This window comes from Phyllostomus hastatus, unplaced genomic scaffold (assembly GCF_019186645.2).
Source record: "Phyllostomus hastatus isolate PE091 unplaced genomic scaffold, TTU_PhHast_1.1 phas_contig_209, whole genome shotgun sequence".
Taxonomy (NCBI): Eukaryota; Metazoa; Chordata; class Mammalia; order Chiroptera; family Phyllostomidae; genus Phyllostomus; species Phyllostomus hastatus.
The window spans coordinates 2,402,157-2,423,628 of record NW_025333735.1 but is presented as its reverse complement, the minus strand read 5'-3'; the positions used below and the strand labels follow the sequence as shown (position 1 = coordinate 2,423,628).

Sequence of the window (21,472 nt, the reverse complement as noted above, 5' to 3'; positions counted from 1 at the left end):
ACACACTGTGGGAGATTATGGGAAGCAAGTTCTTGGTATCTCCTCTACGTCATCTCAGAAATAAAGCCCTATCCTAAAGCTTCTTATGGGGCGTGCTTATTTGGATCATCTCACGTGAGTTAGTGCTGAGACAACACCTTTTCAAATTTCAGTTTGCACTTAATAGCTATGAATATAAACTGCATACTTAAAACCTGACAGAAATTATAATGACATCTTAATGCATATACTTGAAACAATATTAAGTACATCAAGACATTGAATATCTTTAGAAAGTATATAAATAAGCCATTATTAAACATTAATATCCAGAATATCTTCCTTTATTCTATTAATACATATATAACAATACAACAATATACATTATTTAAAACCATGTATTTGGCTCATAATTAGCATAGACTTATAAAAAATTCATTTGGATGGTAGCTACAAACACACAAAGAATGATTCTGGCTTCTTTTGTGTATGTATAAAAAATATTCTAAAAACCAATATAACTTAAACAGAAATTAATCCAAAGCTATGTGAAAATTACCAGCAAAAAACACATGTTAACATCCATCTTAAGTTTTAACTGGATTATAAATTATGTTTCAAAAATCTTTACATAAAAATTCTAATACCACCATCCACAAATCATAAAGTATAACAACAGAGAGTATATATTTTTACCTAATCATTTTTTAGACTCAGTAAGAATCTATTGCTTATAGAAAATAAATTCAACAATTTATCCAAACATTGTTACATAAGAAGTTTTAAGAAACTGTAAGTAATTCTTAATACTCTCATTTTGATTCTCCGACTTTTCAAGACAATGTTGTATTTCTTTCAAACATACTTCCTGATGTTGTGCTTTCTAAATAAAAAAATAAAGATAATCAATTAATAACATTCATATTAAAGAATAATCATAATATAAAATTTGTATATACAATACTTGATTACATGATTTTAATTTTTTTAAAAGAAACAGTCCTAACATCAGATGTATTTATTAAAATCCAGAATAACTAAAGCACATACATGGATGATATTTACTGTGATATAATTTGTTGTAATACACATTCACTTATGCCCAAATTATTCCATATTTAACATGATTAACTTAATAAGTGGGTTTATTTAAAACTGTCATAATTAATTTCTCTCACATTTTAACATGACACTTTAATACTAGTTTTGCCATTTTTATCTGCCTAAGAATTCCTTTTATACCATTAAAATTGCTTTTGCTGTTTTAAAAATGGACAAAATTCTAGTTTTTATGCTATAAATATTTTGCTTTTAGAATCCTTAATATAAAGAACTCAATATTATAGGTGCTTTTTATTTGAAGAAAAATTTAAAACCTAATATATATTTTTTAAATATTCAGTTCATACAAATTTCCAAGTAGATCTGTTCTACTTGGAAATATTTTAGACAGACAGGCTGCAAATAATATTTAGCTTCCAACTAAAATGTAGGCACCTTGAGAAGAAAAATCTTTTCTCTCCTGCCCATTAGGTATTCAAGAATACTGGACACCTTCTGACACCGAGCAGCGCTCAGTGTTCCTCAGGTGAAGTCGGGTGGTAGGTACGAAGCAATGTGCTAGGCTGGGCTATACAAAGTCACAGAATGAACACAGGGAATCTTTGTGGAACATCAATTTTACTCAACATTTTGGAGGGAAAATACTATTACAAACACACATATTGTTGGGTAGAATGCAAAATGTGCATCTGTTCCAGGATAACACATAAGACTCCGATCTCATTTCAGGCTTCAGGAAGGGCGGCCTGAACCTGTGCATCCACTCTGCCCCCCACCGGAACACCTGGGCAGAGAGTCTGCGGAGGCCTGCTGCTGTGGACCGGGCCCTGTGGGAGACCCGGGGCATAGTCAGTCAGGAGACAGGCTCTCAGGGTGCCACGGTTCAACTGCAGCTAAGGAGTGTACACAAAAACAAACACTGAACTGCCCCCTGAACTGTCCCCTTGAAGGGACAGGATACATAAACTCATTTTTCAGCAATGTCTAAATCTATGCTTAGAATTCTAGATTTTCACTACTGTAAAAATTATCAGGTTTAATAAAACATTAAATCTTAAATCTATTCATTTCTGGCAGCCTTAGCCAAGTACTGGGAGCATTATAACAAAACCCATCTCAGCTTAGTGTACTTATTTTATTTTTTCAGAAGCTTTAAATACACACAAAAAACATGTATTTACAGTATCAGCAACTCTGATGGTGAGTAAAAAAACAAGTTTAGAAATAAAGAGAAGGCCTGTGCTAAATTCAAAGTGATAAAAATTAAACTAGTATTGCACGTCAAAAAAATCATTCAACTTTTGAACCTTTCAGATTTCAATTTTTCACACACTTGGGAATGAAAAATTTGTTTTCATGGAGTCTCCAGCTCCTGGAAAAAATAAAATATCATTATTTTATATGTCATTGTTAAGTAGAGAGTTTTCAAGTAATTTAGTCATGATTAGAGCTAGCTTTTCTAGTATCTAATGCCAGTTGGCCACTTCATGAACATTTAGGAAAAAATATTATAAGACTAATTAAACACAGCCAATTTGGTATTCTCATTTTGTGGCTGCGTGGACCAAAGCATCCATCTCATGTGCAGTTACAACAATAGTGAATATTTACTTAATGCCAACTTATAACTTTCTAAAATATAATATTCATTATTCAAGGCAGGTATCAAATTCTAACTCATAATAATTGCTTAAATTGTATCTATCTTAAAAAGGAAAAATTCATATAGAAAAAATAAGTAGATTATATCTGTAGCTTTCATTAAGTAGCTGTCATGCAAAAGTAATATGTAGGGAAAAGGCCTGATGAGGCTTTGGGGGAAATGCCATAGAAGCTTCGAAGAATGAGGATAATAATTTTGGCATAATTATGGCATAATACTGACATTTATAATTTTTGTAATTTATATTATTTGTTATTTATAATAGTATCAGTGAAAAAACAGCCCTGCCCTGGCTGGCATAGCTCAGTGGACTGAGCGTGGGCTGCGAACCAAAGTGTAGCAGGTTCAATTCCCACTCAGGGTACATGCCTGGGTTGCAGGCCATGACCCCCAGCAACCGCACATTGATGTTTCTCTCTCTCTCTCTCTCTCTCTCTCTCTCTCTCTCTCTCTCTCTCTCTCTCTCTCTCTCTCTCTCTCTCTCTCCCCCCCTCCCTTCCCTCTCTAAAAATAAATAAATAAAACCTTAAAAAATAAACAAACAAAAAAACAGCCCTGATTTCCCTTGCTTTGTATTTTAACTATTTAAGTAAACTAACAAGATAAGAATGTTAAATGTTAATTTATTTTTTTGTGAAAATACATAGCCAAACTAATACTTACACTGTTTATTTTGCAAACAAGTTGGTTTTGTTCTTCAATTTTCTTTCTAAGCTCAGTTTCCAGATCTAGTATTTTAATTTGTAAAGCCCTCTCTCTAGATGACATTTTCTCTACTTCTTCAGAAACCTGTAATTTTCATTAAAAGAGTAAAGTAACTAAATGTGCTTTCTTTAAAGTATGATTTAAAGCCCTGACATAGTTATCCTATACCTCAATTTTCCAAACAGATATTAACTGGATGCTAGACAATTTAATTAGAAAATGTTTAAAGTTGTTCTAGCATAAGGAAGCACAGGTAGTACAAGTATCTGCAAAAGGACCTCGGATAGAAGAGGGGTGTGCATTTGCACTGCTCTGTGTGACTTCAGGGGGTGTTTTCTCCAGCACAATATTTTTATACCTTACCGAGACCACTTTCCTTCTACAGTATTTGTATTTCCCATGGTGTCTAGAGTGGTGCTGGAACACAGACTGTTCTTATCCAATGCTGGTTATAGACTTGGATGGATCAGGGCAGGTGATATCTACACTTCACATACACAAAAGAGATTGATTTTTCATTCATTTACTTTCAAAGTGGTCTGAATTTGAGTTCTCATTTATCCCTGACTCTTTATTTAGTAGAAAATCTAGCTTACCTGTGTTCATCCAAGGATTTAGATATGTGGGACCTTATTTATAAGAATGTTGGGTTGGGGCCCGAACAATGAGAGCTGAGGTAGGAACTAGTTCAGGAACAAAGAGCTACTGGGAAGGACTGTCCTCTAATCTAACTCCTATGAATTTAATTCTAAGCTATTATAAAGTGATTTACAAAGATGTCCTGTGTACAAATTCTGAGGGTGATTGTGAGTGTGGCACACTGGCAGAATCTGAAGATGTGGAAGAAAGAGCCCTCAGGACAAATGTCCCCACCCTTGATCATGTCCCTCAGTGTGGACGATGGTGCAAGTGCAGTGACAATATTCCTCATGGGACAGGAGCTGGAGACAGCCCCACTGTCCACTGCAGCAGGAGAGAAAGGACAGGATGCACACATCTCTGGGGACTCTGAACACTTCTGAGTAGGAACCTGAAAGCATCTAGCATTTCCAAAGTCCACTTGGGCTAAACCCCAAATAAAGTCACTTCTTATTTTCCTCCCAAAGGCTGGTGGTGCTGAGCAATCTGGATTATAATTCTACCACTAGCAGTAAATTTTACTACTTAGCTTTTATTCAATGATGTGTCTTTCAATATCAATTTAAATTGGTTTCTCAGAGTTATATATATATATATATATGACACTTGCAGTGTAAAAGCCACATATCAAAGATATCAAATTTTACCTGACACATGTGGAATTGTCATTAATAAGTTGTGGAAAGACCACAGATGGAAGAGAGTTTAAAGGAAATGATTCAGAATTTGGTATTGGACATGTTAAGTTTGAGATGTTGCTGTTAAGTGAAGATGTCAAACAAGTACCAGAATGCATGAGGCTAGAATTCAGGGGACAGAGAAGTGGGGGGTGGGGATATCCATCTGAGAGTCATCAGGGAACAGATGATCTCTTTTTAGCATCATTCAGTCCTATGAGAAAACTCATCATCTCCATTTTATCAATTAAGAAACTAAAGTTCAGGGAAGTAACTTGTGCTGGGTCAGGGTATAACGTACCAGACAGAATTCAGATATATTTCCTGCTGGACACCAAAGCCTAGCTCATGTCCTTTCAAGATTATATTTTCAAATCATATCATACGTTTACCTCTTCTTTGAGATCTTCCTGAATCATTTTTCTTCACCCCTGGGTTGAACAGCCTTGCACCCTGCCTCTACTGTAGCGCCTACCTGCTGGATGACATTGGCTTGCTCACGTCACCTCCCTCCTGGGCCACATGTGTCCTGAGAGCTGAGGGCAGGTGTTAGTCATCTTTGCATCTCAAGGACTAGTACAGACACACAGTAAGATATTTATTAAATGCTAACCAGATGGGTTTAACTGGAATTTAGTTTTTATATGTGCAATAATTTTTCCCAAAAGGGAGTTGAGCATTACAGCTCACTGGATCCTAATCAACACCAAAGTGTTCAATAATTTTCACATTAGCTTTGGTTTTATTATTTTAAAAGGGAAGTGGAGGGAGAATATTCCTTCAAAGTGTTTTCCATCCCTACTCTTTACCCTGCCACATCATCATTATCTGGTAGAGCAACTCTGGACCAGTAATATATCTGTTTAACTGGAAAAGGCGAAAGTAGGTAAAAAACAAAAATGTAATTGCTCCCTTTACCCTGTCATCAGGATAAAAACAATAACTATAGGTCTGGCAAGATGAGACATTGTCTGTTTAAAAAAAGGACTCTTTGGTAAACTAATTAAAAAGTTTCTAAATAAAGGCCCTCTGTACCTTTTGTCTCCCTTCTTCTAAAGCAGCTTCCAGCTGTCTAGCCAATGCTGTATACTCTGCAGACTTCTCTTTAAACTGAAGATTGCTCTGCTTAAGACATTCTTCTTGGTTCTCCAGCTTCTTTTCAAGCTCTTTATTTTCTGCATCCATCTGTTCTAATTTTCTTTTTATAAAAACATATATTTTAAAATTATAGAGAAATGAATGTGACACCAATTCTAAGTCAACTTAATACTTACTGTTTAAGGTTTTCACATTTCAACTGAATAAGATAATTTTCTTCTTCCAGAGAAAGCTTTGTCAGAAGATTGTGATTTCCATCAAACTGAAAAAGAAAAAATTTTTTCTTAGCTATTTTCTTTATAATCAATTTCTGAAGAAATATGTAAGTGTTATTGTTAGAACAATCAGAAAAAATAAGAAGGTAGCCCTGGCTAATATGGCTCAGTGGTTTGGAGCATCATCCCGTGACCGAAAAGCTGTAGGTTCCATTTCCATTCAGGGCATATGCCTGGGTTGAGCGTTTGATTCCTGGTCCGAGTGCCTATGATCCCTGGTCTGGGTGAATATGAGAGGCAACCAATTGATGTTTCTCTCTCACACTGATGTTTCTCTCTCTCTCTCCACCCCCGCCCCCTTCCTCTTTCTCTAAAAGCAATGAAAAAAATGTCCTTGGATGAGAAAAAAAAATTTTTTAAAAGATATGAATATTATTATTACTCCTATACACAGAGACACCAAGAAATATTACATTGTTAAAATACAAGTTAAAAAACTATGGTTCCTCATGGAAAATCATCTACTACAAATTTTTCTGAAAGATAGCAATTAAAAACATTATGAAAAATGTTTTATTGCAAAAGGACATTTATTAAGTGTGAAGAATTTTAAAACTATAGAATATTTAGGGTTACTCTTATAGTTTTTGTTTCACCTAAATAGTGATTGATAATAGAATATCTGTGAGGTTGTAACTATGATTAAAAAGCATATTTCTGAATGCAAATTAAATTAACAAGGAAGTCAACGGAAGCTACACTTGCCTTTGCCTAGACAGAATGTGCTTCCCAATGCTTTAAGAGCTGTATTTAAATAGTTTCAGAAGCAGTGACATTTCTCATAATTTCAATTAGTAACTTAAGTTATCTATGTAATTTGACATTTTCCTAGAAATCTCTTCTCAAGAATTTAAATTCAGCAAAGTTTTGTTTGTATGTTTTTAAAAACAGGATGCATTTCCAAATTAAAATCCAAACTACGTTTGGAATATAGGAAATCATTCCTAAAAATGTTTTGCAAATAAAGAAAAATAGATGCTAACATCCTTGGACATGCTTCTATGACAAAAAAAAGTACTTGATTAAAACATATATTTATTAAATGCTTACCATGTGGTGTGTACAGAATTAGAAGATGGCTATGTGGTGACTAACAGGGCATCTGTGATCCCTGCTCTAATGAAGTAAAGAAATTTATGCCGAAAAAATTAGAAATAATCCAAATAAAGTAGATGCACTCTAATTAAAATAAATTACAATAATTTAGCTTATCCTGACATCAAAAAATATGTATGTAAACATGGCATTGCTCCTCCTCTTACACTATTACAATGTCCTCAAATGTCTAAATATAGATTTGTATGAGTAAACTGAATCAGCAATTCTGGTTACCATTTTTTTACCATAAAATACTGAAAGAATAGCTTGCAAAATAATATTACAGTATCTGCATAAAACTGGCATTTTATCAACTGATTCAGATGAGAGCAGAATAAATAACCCCTGACATGAGTGCCCTCAACTGGTGAAATCCCTCGCAAGCGTTTCCTTAACACATCAACAAAAGTGAGAATGACGGCTGGACACCTGACCCTGCAGCTCCCTAACGGTGTGGGCCTGGTCTGCCCATCTCCCCTTGCAGTGCTGCAGCCTCTCCTGACACTCCTGAAGCCTCCGTTCAGCCGCTGTCAAGGAATCGCGGATGCACTCTAACTCCTTCAGATGAGACTCCATCTGGCCTCTCATCTGAGTTGTAGCATTAGGGAAATAAGGGTAAGGATCAGCATTAATGTTTTACTATCTTAAATACTAGATATGCTTATAATACATATTTTAGGTATAATGATTTTAAACAAAGAGGTTCCACTAAATATGAATAAATATTAGGTTAGTCTCTGCTAAATAACATAAAACTCAAAAGGGGGCTATACTTTAATTAGTTTTCAAAAGGTTTGTTGAATAAATGAATATAGTAATATTAGCTTTCAGGGAGAATATTTAACCTACTTAGGAAAAGAAATTTTTGATTCCTGTCATTTATGTTCCAGCGTAGATATTACTAACACAGCTGGTATGGTTGTTTTCCACTATCCAGCCATCAGTCTGAAGTAACTGTCACTTTTTGTCATTCAACCTGTAACTCAGATATTTCGATTAAAGCGGCCTTTCTGCACTCATCTTAGTCCAAATCAATAGAGTTTACTGTATATTATTTCAAGAGAGCTAATATTATCTGTCCTCAGTAGACTATTTAATTGTTAATGTTATTACAAAGTAGATGCCTCTAATTTTATCTATGTTAATTTCTCTGGCTGCTGCAGTTCCTCAGTGTCGCACTTTTGAAGAAATGTGACAAGAAGCAACCCTAAGATATGCTTGTACTATTCATTAAGAAAAAAATAAGCAGACACATTGCACCTAGGATGTCCACAGGGAGGAAAAGCAAGAGCTAGCCTCTTTCCCTGACACAGGGCCGCTAGGCAACAAAAGATACAACTAGGACAAAGCATACCTCCTCAAACATCAAAGAGCCTGTGAGAAAATAAGGGGATTTAAAATAGTGGAAAAATAAACAGAACAATTTCATTAAAAAAATTACGTTTCTGGATTAATACCAGTAAGAAACCACTGTGACCTCACAGTACCTGAAAAACTCAGGCTCCTGCTCCATCTGCCTTTCAAAAAGGTTTTTAAAATAGGCTTTTATTTACAGTGCTGCCTAGCAAAAGAGAAGATACTTGCATTGGTATGTCTCCTGAGAAAAAGAGACCAAGAGACACACAATGATTTCTTCTCTAGTTCACTAAAAATAGGAAAAGCAATTCTAAGACAGTAGTAAGCTGCACATTGATGGGTTATCTATCTACCTCTGTTTAACGGGCAGAATGCCTGCTCTGGCCGACCCCTTCACATTGTGCCTCACTTGAACTTCTCAGTCCCGAGATACTGAGAAAACCCAGAGCAAGCAGTCACCTTACTATACTCAGTTGGAAGTGAAGAGTAACATCCCATGACCTCCCCAGCCAGGAGCTAGCGTCCTACGGCTTGCACTGCTTCCTTACCAAACATGAAAAGACCCAAAACGGGATGCGGTTTCATTTAAGAACTTAAAAATATTCACAAAAACATCATAACCTGCCAAACTGGCCTTCCTCTCATTCTGTTGCAATAGGGTGAAAAAAAGGAAATGATGGGTTTTTTTAATATTATTTTTCTTCCAACAAAGCATTTAGAAGAGAATATTTACTTTGCTCTTTTAGACACAAAAAACCTACGACCAGAAAAACAAGGTGAAGTTAAAAATTAGAGGTATTCAAATTTGCATACTTATGGTTGATGAAGCTCAGTGAGAACCATTTTTTTGAGCTATGTAAGTCTGCTCTTGAGTAAGAAAAATTAAATGTTTATACTATTTTCCAAATATCAAGGAAAAAGTGAAAAAACAGTCATACAAACAAACACCATTTCAAGGCTGGAAGAAACATTATTTCCTCAGTAAACAAACTCCTACAAAGACTGAGAACAGATAATTCCTAGGTCTAAACTTTGAGAAAATGACTATAATGAAAGATATTTGTATAATATTCATAAAGTATAAAGTATAAATCAAATATTATTTTATTATTTAAAATGTCAAACTTACCTTCTCTAATTTTTTATTTTTGTTTTTTGTTATTAGGTTATTTTCACTTAGCAAATTTTCACATCTGCTTTTCACCATTTCAGCTGCTTCTTGCAACTTTTGTATCTGAAAATAGAATATATTGTTAATATATTATTTTATTATTAGAATGAAATAAAAAGCTAAATACTTCAATTTCAATTTTGAACAAATTATTTCCCTTTCAATACCTCAGCCTGTTTATCTAATGTTATTCTTTCCTTAAATATGGGAATCACTCAATGCTCTCCTCTAATCTACAATCTTTTTATGGTTTAACTGTCTTTTCCCATCAACACTCAAAGACTCTTCTCTTGAGTTCTGAATGTTAAAGAGATCTTCATTTGCCGGTCAGAGTCACAGAGAATCAGCCTCTGGTTCAAAGTAGCTTCCATACCAATTATTTTGTCCTCCAAATCAAAATCTGCCCAAAAGATATCTGACTGGGTACTATATGCAAGGCCCAGAGCCTAGAATATGGTAACTCACCCAAAATATTCCTGCTAAGGGACTAAACCCAAGCAACCGGCTGGGAGACCCAGATGACGTTCTCAGTACCGTGAGCTACCACAGACCACCACCGCCTCCACTCCCACCCCCAGCCTGGATGGCTCACTGGACAGCTCACCTCCATTTTCCCACCTAAACCACCCACCTGCAGCCTCTTCCAACTTACTTGCACTATGCTCCCCTTAAGCTTTTACCCTTAGCTCGGTACTCTTCAATTCAAACATTTGCTTCCAGTGAAATCTAACTCTTTATCGAACAGTTTGTTACCCATCACTCACAGACCTGCATAAATCCCATCTTTCTCACAAAGTTTTTTCTTAAATAGTACATTTCCAAAACATAAGCTTTTCTATAAATTATCATTGAATACATGTTCCATTCCATATATATTATCATCTGTCCTTTCTAGATATTTCTTAGGAGTAAGTCTGAATTACACTTTATTTATTGGGAAAAGGGGGGTACTGGGCTTTAATGGCCCTAGAAAAAAGCTGTTATTCTAAATCAATACCATTAAATAATACAAGATGACAAAAAATACAAACAAGGTTAACAAAATTATACACAGGTTTACATTACATCTACGTAATTAATTTTACATCTACTTTTAGAAATATCCAACCTACGTAATTAATTTTAGATCTACTTTTAGAAATATCCAACACATACATAAGCAATGTTTGCAATCAGGAATCAGCAGAATCATCTATTTATAAAAGTATTTAGGACATTAAGAAACATTTAGAACATAATATGTTCTATCACAAATAATAGCTTCACCTTCAGTTCTGTTTATTTATATCTTAAACAAATACAGTGTTTTAAATTGTCTACCAAATTTAACAAACTTTAAAATAAATGCAGTGGTCACCTGAGTTTTATATACTTCAATGAGTGTTTTCTGCTGTTTTTCTACTTCTTGCAATTCTGAGAGTTCATTTTCAACAGAAACAACCTCGTCCTTCAAAGTAGCAAGTGTTGTCTAGCAAAAAACATATAAATAATATTACAAATTATTAAAATTCATTTGTACTACAATACTATAGGATTATAAAAGCATAACTCATTTACCAACAAAGTTAATAAAATAATTATTTTTATTACATATGATTATCTAAAAAATTTAAGGATTTCAAAAATTAGTGATACTTATAAACAATTTTCAACAGCTTATATAAGTAAGACATAGTTTTAAAATTTAAAGTTTAGTAACAAAAAATGACTTGGAAAACAGACTAGGTTCCTAACTGGGAAGACACAAACCAGTTTTTTCCAAATCAATAAAAGTTTAATCCAATTTCAACCAAAAGTATAACAGTTGAGGTGGAGGGGGGTGACAAGATTAATTTAAAATTCACATGGAAAAATAAATGAGTCTTTCCTTTATTAGGAAAGACTAATAAAATTGTGAAAGGAATACTAAGCAGAGAATGTCAGTACTTATTAGATATTTAAATGTATGAAGAACTAAAATTAAGATACTAAAATAAGACTATAGAGGTTGATAGAATAGAAAATGAAAAGTAACTAAAATTATATTTAGTATATGACAAAGGTTGGATTTTTAAGTCAATGGGGAAAATATGGGTCAGTCAACAATGGTAGTAACACATTGTTTAACTGTTAGAAAAAAACAGATGATTTGCCTATATCCAACAGTATTTCATATTTGTTAAAAGTGAAAAACAGAACTATAAAAATTTTCATAGAAAATATTATCAGATATATATGTAGCAAAAAAACCCTACTAACCATAACAACAAAAGAAGATACCAAGAACTATAAGGATCTGAGACTTTACTCTCTAGGTTCACAAGTTAGCTTAGCATAGTTTCGTGGATGCCTAACAGCAGGCACAAGACTCCCAGGTCAGAGACACGGGGCTTTATCACTCCCGGCAACAGCAGTAGCCAGGTGTCAGCATTTGTGTTTGTCTCTAAGCCCCAGTTTATACAGGGCAACACAAAAAGGCTGCCAGATGACATCTGTACATATAGTGGAACGCACAACAGAAGAGCAATGCTGAGTTTAGGTACTCGAATCTCTTATAACAGGGAGTCATTATGTCTACCCTTTGGTAGAAGGAAACATTGCTATGTTCCAAGCATTTGGAAGCAAGCATCGCTGTCTTTCTCTACATATACATCCTTGAGAAGACAGTCTGGATCCACAGGTAGTCAGTGCCTCTGCTTGCACGATGTGCAGAAATAGAGAGACTCCCAACAGAAGCCGTGAGAATAAAATATATATATATATATATATATATATATATATATGTATATACACATAAATATACATACATACAATATACACATAAGTGTATATATATCCAAAATTTCAGAGTCCCCTCAAAAGGTTTAAGAGGCAAGCAAAATTTGAAAAAAGTAACAAATTATGACAAAAGATAATATCCTTAATATATGGAATTCTTATACGTTAATTAGGAAAAAGGACCTAAAATATAATGAGTAGGTAACTCAAAAAGGCAGAAATATGTAACATCAGTGAATACATAAAAAATGTTTTCTACTCATTAAAAAAATGCTCTAGAGACTGGATACTCTTCTAGTGAAAAAGACAAAAACTCTTTCCTTCGTGGAACATACATATTGCATGTATAAAGAGACAAAAACAAGGGGTAGATGGGACCAAAAAAAAAAAAAACCCAAACAAACCAAGACTAAGAAGTGAAATATATCATACATGAAAGCAAGAGAGTAATGAAAAGTTGGAGGTGGGCCAGAGAGGCCTCCTGAGAAAGGGACTGTTAAACAAACACCAAAAGGAAGTGTGGCTCGGAGGGAGGAAGAGTCCTGTTGAGAAAGGCGATGGTGGCCTAAGTCCTGACCAGTCAGGGAAAAACAGCAAGAAGGCCATGTGGCAGAAGGGAAAAATGAAAGGGAGAATGGGAGGAGATGAGGTGTGAGAAGTAGTACAAAGCCAGATGGTGTAATGCCCCATAGATGTTTACTCTATCAACCAAGATATCACTGAAGGGTTCTGAATGACATGGTTACATTTCTACAGAAACTACTGCTATACTGAATGCTTACTGCAGGGTCAAGGACAGAAGCAAAGAGTTAGCAAGTCAGTGTAATGAGCAGATGATGGTGGCTTGAACCAGGATAATGGCAGGGGTGCCGGTGAGAAGTGGTCCAAGCCTGGGTATATTTGAAGTAGATCTGCTGACAGACTCGAAGCAGATGTGAGAGAAAGGAGTCAAGGATGACGCCAAGTAAAAGAAAGGGTGACTGCCATTGAATGACATGAGGATAGTATAGGAGAAACTATTCTGAGGAGTGCAGGAGGTCTATTTTGGACAAAACCTTGCAATGCCAATTAAATGCCCTAGTGGTGACTTCCAGTAGGCAGCAGAATATATGTATGGACAAATACAGGGGCAAAGCCCAGGCTAGAGATGTAAACGTGTAAGCTTCTAGGATGTAGATGCTACTTAAAGGCCCAACAGTAGATAAGATCACCTATTAAACCTGAAGAGATTAGTTTTAAATTGCTTAATACTAGAAAAATACAGGGACCCATTTATGATGGATAATTTAGAAATATATAAACCCAACATTAAAAATGGGCCTCCCTTTGACCATGTAATTCCACTCTAGAAATTTATCTGAAGAAAACAGATATGGAAAAAGATTCAAAGAAACTACTCACATTTTTTATTACAAAAAAAACATGGAAGTAGCTCAAAATCCCAAAAGTTACATATATCCTAATATAGTAACTTTAGTTATCTCTGTTGTGAGCTTCCAAGTGATTTTTATTTTTTTCTCATTTTGTGCTTTTCTGTTTTTCCAACATTCCATAATAAATAACTAGAACTTTCTAACCCTCCAAATAAAATTTTGGTTTTTTTCAATAGAGGAGGTCACCAGGCCTTGGAAGCAATATCAGCTAACTTCTTTTTTATTTGAAACTTTAAAATCTAAAATTATTTTGAAGTCATTAAAAGTAACAAGACATGACATCTAGGCAGTTTTACATTACAAATAACATATGCCAAACATACCTCAATTTTTTCTTAAACAAAATCCAGAAAATAATGTAGTAAAAGTACATGTTTCTGAGTTATTAAGAGAAGATATAAACTTTAACAATGACTTTATACCTATATAATTTACAATTAATTCCATTACCATGTAATTAAAAACTAGATTTATAATTAATGAAATATCCTTCTAATCCTTTCTCCCTGAAAGATATTGAGGAAATTAAGAAAATAAACACAATAAATAAAATTCCCTCTTCCTAGATGAAACATTTATAGCATTTATTCAATAAATATTCATTGAGAAATAAGTATATGCCACACCTTCCCTGGGCATCTTCTGCATACAAACATGGGACCTTATAAGGAGAGCTTCATCCTAAATGAGAAGATTTGGGAAGGGGAGTAGATTTTGAGCTGACCTTTAAAGGAAAGGTAGAATTTAGATACTGAGAAAAATAGCATTCCACACTGTAAGGCTAGTAAAGCTATAGGAATCGATATAGAAAAACATGAACAAATGGCATGAAATGAGTATTCGTATTTGGTTAGAGCTCAGGATAACAGTATACTACTTTTTCTCGTCTCCCTTGCAGCTATGTGGGGTCATTTGCCTAAATAAGTAGAAAAGCCTAGTGGTATGAAACTTTCAGCAAGCCTCTCTAAACAGGAAGAGTTGGAAAAATGAAAGGGAGATAACCCATCATTTTTCCTCCTTTCATCTTGATGCTTAAAACTTGGCTACAATGGCTGGAGCTCCAGCCGCCTTTTTAAATCATGAAGATAAGATTCACAACCTAAGAATAGCAGAGAGCTAAAAACAGAGGCTAGGTTACCTGATGCTGTATCAGCTTTGAACTGCCAACTCTGGCTTTGTTTGACATGAACAGCTTCTTTTCTGTTTTCTATTTACTGTCCTCAAAATTAACATTATGAAACTGAGAATGATGCCATTGCTTTTAGTCAGGTCTCATCTGGCTATGTGCATCTCTGATTGAGAACTCAAATTGTTCTCAGAAAATATAAAAGCTTCCTCCCCATCTTCTTTCTGGTACATGTACAAACCAATCACCCCTTAGATTTGATTAAGTTGGAACATTCTTTCTGGTTATGAAGCAGCCAAGAACATACTTTCTGGTTTTAAACAGACCGTAGCTGAGGTTATATTCTATCATACCATGATACCTAGAAATAATCTCATGCATTAAAGTTAATGTAATTTTGGATTGTTCACTTAGCTAAAATTGGAAAGTAAATACATTTTTTTAGGTTGAGACAAAGAAACAGTTATTCAACTTCTTAAATCTTATTTAATACTGCTGAAAACAATTTTAACATATATCTTTGTACATAACTTTAAAATTCAATACCTATTTACAAATGTGTGTGTATGTGTGTGTGTGTGTGTGTGTGTGTGTGTGTATGGAGGTTACCTATTATAATGACACTTTAATACTCTGAGAAACATAAAGGACAAAATGATATAACAGCATTACATTAAACATACTGTTATTCCAAACTTGTACTAAGAGAACTAAGTTGCCATTACACAACACACACACACACACACATAAACACATAATACCTTTAATTTTGTATTCTCAAGATTCAGACTTTCACTTTCATATTCAATTGACTGAAGTTTTTTAAGAATCTCTTCACATGAATTTTTTCCATTGTCCTCCATTTTCTTCAGGTCTTCCAAAAGATTATTGATTTGCCTTTATTAAATAAATGATATATTTTGTAAGATCATCGAAATTTTCACCCAAATAATAAATACATCATAAGTGTGTTTCTGAAGTTATTTTGGTAGATCCACTGTTTCAAAAGTTAACGGAACTCATGTTACAAGGGAAATAGGGAGCAATCATCTATATAAAGTTCCTACCTAGGTAACCTTGATTAGAAATAACTACCCATTGATAATGCCAATGAAAAATTATACAATATTCTCTTTGTTATTCAATAAAACATTTAAACTATCATCCATAGATATGTCTGTCTCTCATTCACACACATAAAATTTTGGGGCAAGATTAAATAAAGGATCAAGTGAGACAATAATTAATCTTTAAAAGCAAATTATACATACTAGTTTTCAATGATAATAATGAAGAAAATAAAACATTTAAAAGCAAATATGCAGAGTTCACTGTTTATCAATAATATATTTCAAAACATAAAATATATGTATTTTTTATAACTCATTTTCTTTGTTATGCACTTAAAGTGTTTTAAGGAATAATAATTTTTTGGATTTTGAAAGCATTTATGCTTTTATTATAAACTGTAGTATGATATATTCTTACTTATACATTCTTGTTTAGTAGAGAAATACTATTTCCACTTTAAGACAAAGTTAGTGTTAACATTTACTACAAATAATAGATGACATATAGTCAAATATCAACTATTAACTTAGAAGTTCAATTTTTTCAAAATGTGAACACCAATGTACTTTTAATGGGTGACCATTTTTGTTGTATTTTTAAAGTAAGTTTATAGAACTATAAATGGAAAAATATCAAATCATGCTGACAACACCTTTACCACTTGTAATCCAGAAGGACCAAAATACAAGCCACTTAAAGGAAAGATCTGAAAACACTTATTACACAGTAAAAGATTCTAAACTTTCTCTTACTTTTTCATTGTCTCAATCTGAACTTCCAATTCAGTTTTTTCTATTACAATTTTCTCATAATGACTTTTCCAGGCATTGGAAGCTGAAATTGCTTCAGACAACTTGGCTTCCTAAAAAATACATGAAGTACTCATCTTGTAATTTAATAACACTTTGGTTTTGTTCAGTCCCCTAATCACAAATATGTTATAAACAAGAAAACATCCTATAAAGCACAAAACTTTTGTTATAGAAAATTTCAGTGCACAACTCTGAATATAGCAGGATTTTAAAGTAAACTTTAATAATACCTTTATGTTACTATTATTTTATAAGCACATAGTGACAGTTCCAACTTAAAACCTTAAGGCTGTTGCTGTAATTGTTTTCAAACATTTCCAAATTAATGAAGAAAATTCCCTACTGACTGCACTCTTCATTTTTCATTCTATATATAGAAGGTACTAACAACCACATAAGCATTAGAGGAGAAAGAAGCCCCCTGGTGTACATGGAAACTACCTGCAATTCCATAATTCCGTAGCATTTAATAATGCAGCCTTATTTCATAATGATATCTATCCGCTTTGTAGAGGTCACCCCCACTGGCCTTCAAACACTGTTACTGTTAGCAAAGAGATGAAAATGGTAGTGGTGGCTTATGCACTTTGAATGTGAGCTCCCAAGGTAGAGATTTTTGTTTGTTTTGTTCATTGCTAGGGCCTTGAATATTGCCTCACACAGAGCAGACTCTTAATAAATGTCAAATGAATCTACTCTTTACAAATCCACCTAGTGAGCTGTACAGCCATTGTCCCCATTTGCATTCTACAGAAAAACATATTCACTGGCATGACAACAGCGCCAATAATCATTAATCAGAAGATCCAGAAGTGCAGTAGTCCCTCTTTATTTGCAGGGGTTCAGTTCAAAGGCTCTGAGTAGATACCTGCAAACACAGATAGTACTGGGCTCTGAGTAGATACCTGCAAACACAGATAGTACTGAACCTATTGCTACACACACACACACACACACACACACACACACACACACACACATACCTATGGTAGAGTTTAATTTATAAATTAGGCACAGTAAGAGATAAACAACAATAATTAATAAGAGAATAATTATAACAATATACTGTAATAAAAGTTATGTGACTACCCTGACTGGTGTGGTCAGCAGGTTGGGCATTGTCTTGTGGACCGAAAGGTCGCTGGATTGATCTCCAGTGAGGGCACATGGCTGGGTTGTTAGGTCCACAGTTGGGGGCCTGCGAGAGGAACTGATCGATATTTCTCTCACACATTGATGTTTCTTTCCTTTTCTTTCTCCTTCCCTTCCCCTCTCTTTAAAAATAAGTAAATAAATCTTTTTTAAAAAAGTTATTTGACTGTGATATCTCTGGTTCTCTCTCAAAATATCTAATTGTACCACACTCATGCTCTCTTCTGGTGATGATGTGAGATGTAAAGTGCCTTATTAAGTCAAGAACTTTCACTTTTCACTTAAAGAAAGAACTTTATGGCTTCTCTTTGACATATCTGAACTGCTAGCATCACTATTCTTGCATTCTGGGGCCATAAAAAAGTAAAATAAGGGCTACTTGAACACGAGCACTGTGACATCGTGCCAATCAATGTGATAACCGAGGGCTAAATAAATGACTACACGTCAGGGGGCGTGGATATGCTGTACAAGGGATGATTCGAAACCCAGGTGAGGCAGAGCTAGATGGTTCAAGACTTCAGAACAGGTACAATTTAAAATTTAAGAATTGTTTGTCTCTGGAATTCCGATTTAATATTTACAGACCAGACCACAGTTGACTGAGGGTAACAAACTGTGGAAAGTGAATCCACAGACAAGGAGGGACAACTGTAATAACAGTAACCGTGAAGATTTATACAGTGCTTCCTCCCTTCCTTCCAGCATTCATCTAATCACTGAACAAATACTTATGGGTGTCCTATACATGAGACATTTTTTTATTTATATTTTTACATTTACATTTTTGCTACATTGAAGACCAGTATTTTATTTTCAAATTCTATGTAAAATAAATTTTAGTTAAAAAATATATGTACTACAATGTTTAAGTTGGATGATTATGTTATAAATTAAGATATTTGGAAATTTTACCTATGAAATAAATGCTATGTAGAAAATTTAAGACATGATATAATTAATTGTTGTGGAACTACTTCAAAAGAAGTGGTCAAGGAAAGCACTTCTGAAGAGATGTCAATTTAAATGATACCTGAATGATTAAAAAAGAACCACCTACTGTGAGACAGAGAAGAATTATAGCCAAAGGCAACAGCAAACAAAATAGAGAAACAAACAACATGTATTAGAGGGCTAGAAAGGAGGCTAATATTGCAAATTGTAGTATGGCCACAGACTGTGTTTTGACACATATTTTCTGTTGTTGTTTTTTTTCATTTTTTTTTCCCTATAAACATATGAGATAGGCAGTATTATTATCCCCCACTTTAGAGATAAGTAAGCTTAGAAAGGTTAAGTACTTGACTCAAAGTCACAAGGTTAACAAATGGAGGAACCTTCCTATACCACACCTGGGGCCTGGCCTGGGTGATATGTGGGAAAGTCCCAAGAATGTTAATGACTTGATTAGTTTTTATCACTCACGAACATTTTCAGGCATTCAACTGTGTCTACAACCTTCTGGATTTTGAACCTAGCCCTCAATTCTTTTATCTAGTTAAATTCGTCTGAATGTAGGTAGGTTAAACATTAGTCTTAAAATGTTAACACTTGAACTCATAAAATTTTAAGTTGTTTTGTTTACATAAGTGTTTGTGCAAGTCTTCATTTCTAAAAACCTCTAATAATTCTGTAAGTCTTAACATAAGTTTCTAAGAGGTAGAATACCAGTGAAACATTAAAAAGAGTAAATATTTTATTAATTGGTATTTGAATAAATATAATAATTCATTAAAAACAACAAAGCACTAAGTCCATTTTCAACTTTGTACTACACACAAAGATAACTTTCACATGGTGTATTTACGTCAGCGGATAGTTTTAAATGCATTACAGAGTCTACATGAATTGCTGAATAAAGTCATATGGTCCAATAACATAAATCAGCATTTCCCAAACTGGTGTTCCTCAGAACCAGTTCCAAGAGTTGTTTTGTGGGTAAAAGAAGAGTTCTGTGGTTAAATAAGTGGTGGGAAACTCTGAGTTCAGTGCCCTTCATTACACCATTTCACTTTTACTGAAGTCTTCTCAGGGCCTCCTATATGTTAATGTGCACTATAAATTCCCAAAGGGGAGTATGTGTGAAACGTTGCCCTTACACATAACATATCCTTTAAGTAAAGTTCCCAAGGAAATGCTGATATAATTCAATACATAAATTTGACATTTTATGTAATCTTTCAAAATAAAGACTAGAGCAAAAAACTATGAGTAGATTTCTCCTAGTGTCAGCATATTAAGAGAAGCATCATGACATTAACTACATAAATTAAGGAAATAAAATAGTTCAGGAAGAAAAAATGTATGTACTAACCTGCTCTCGAATCTGGGAAGTAAGGTTTTCAATGTCTCCTGTAAAGTGTTCAAGCCTTTGTTTGTAAATTTTAGATGCCTTTTTCAGGGCACTAGTTTTTTGCCTACTCAATTCTTTCATTGCTACAGTCTCATGCTTATTCTTTTTCAATTGCAAGTTCCATTGGTATATCCTGGTCTCTAAGCTCTAAAAAAAAAGTCAGTAGCAATTAAACTATTTTAGAATTCCAATATTTATGTAAACATTGCAAAAATATGTAAATAATCTTCCACTTGAGGTTAGAGGATTCATCATATGGTTAATAAAAAGACAAAACAGTAAAGAAAGGTGATTTCATCAATGTTTATCTGTAACCAATTATAGAATGCAAATTTAAAATACATAAGTCTAGATAAAACTAATACTGCTCTTTTTATAGATACCGATATCAGTGATTATGGTACAAACATAACTTCCTTAAAACAGCTGTGCTTAACTGAACTTCATATCTAGACTATGACACATGATACTAGTTACTTCAAATCAAAAAAAAATTGTGCTGGAGACAATGCAAACAGTAGGTACATAAAGCTCAAAGGAATTAGTAGCTTACAAAAAATATGATAAAAAATCTATAGATCATGAAGGGTATGGATGAGATGTATTTACCAAAATGTTAACTTACAAGAATTAAGGGGCATGTCTTGACACTTAAGAGTTCATAAAGGACAATAAAAGCACTGCTTTACCCAATGAGTAGTAACTTTATGGAAGTTACTATTCTAAGAGTAAACAAGGTTTAGGGTAAAAGAATGTGTGAAGGTATGTTTCTATCCACTGAATTTAATGGTGTTAAACAGCAGGACTGTTTTCTCGATGTGCACCTCTTGATGACATAAGGAGAAACAGAAAATTAGGCTCGGTTGATGATAGATATGATTAAGTGTGACTACTCCCATATTTTTTCTACATTATTTTAAGCATTTGTGTCTAAAGTATTTGGGTATTAAGTATCTAAGAATGTAAAGACTTAAGATTTTAATGCTTTTACATTCTTGAAAGTTGTGTAACACTGAAAAGAATGCAAAATTATTACAGATTTATG

At 34.0% G+C, this 21,472-nt stretch overlaps 1 protein-coding gene across 8 annotated transcripts in view; it reads right to left on the bottom strand.

The window, feature by feature from the left end:
* Positions 1-313: 313 nt before the first annotated feature.
* ODF2L (outer dense fiber of sperm tails 2 like) overlaps positions 314-21,472 on the bottom strand; it is a 36,924-nt gene continuing 15,765 nt past the window's right edge. For 2 of the 8 annotated variants that reach the window (XM_045835518.1, XM_045835525.1), the window contains 9 exons: positions 20,389-20,574; positions 16,863-16,972; positions 15,801-15,936; positions 11,081-11,191; positions 9,682-9,786; positions 6,000-6,085; positions 5,761-5,923; positions 3,368-3,493; positions 314-862 (listed from right to left, as the gene is read on the bottom strand). In XM_045835518.1, the coding sequence (XP_045691474.1) occupies positions 734-862; positions 3,368-3,493; positions 5,761-5,923; positions 6,000-6,085; positions 9,682-9,786; positions 11,081-11,191; positions 15,801-15,936; positions 16,863-16,972; positions 20,389-20,574 (1,152 nt within the window). In that variant the 3' untranslated portion in view covers positions 314-733. Of the gene's footprint in view, positions 863-1,640; positions 2,414-3,367; positions 3,494-5,760; positions 5,924-5,999; positions 6,086-9,681; positions 9,787-11,080; positions 11,192-15,800; positions 15,937-16,862; positions 16,973-20,388; positions 20,575-21,472 lie in introns of those variants that run through there. The other 6 variants (XM_045835522.1, XM_045835521.1, XM_045835519.1 and 3 more) reach the window with 6 other exon arrangements.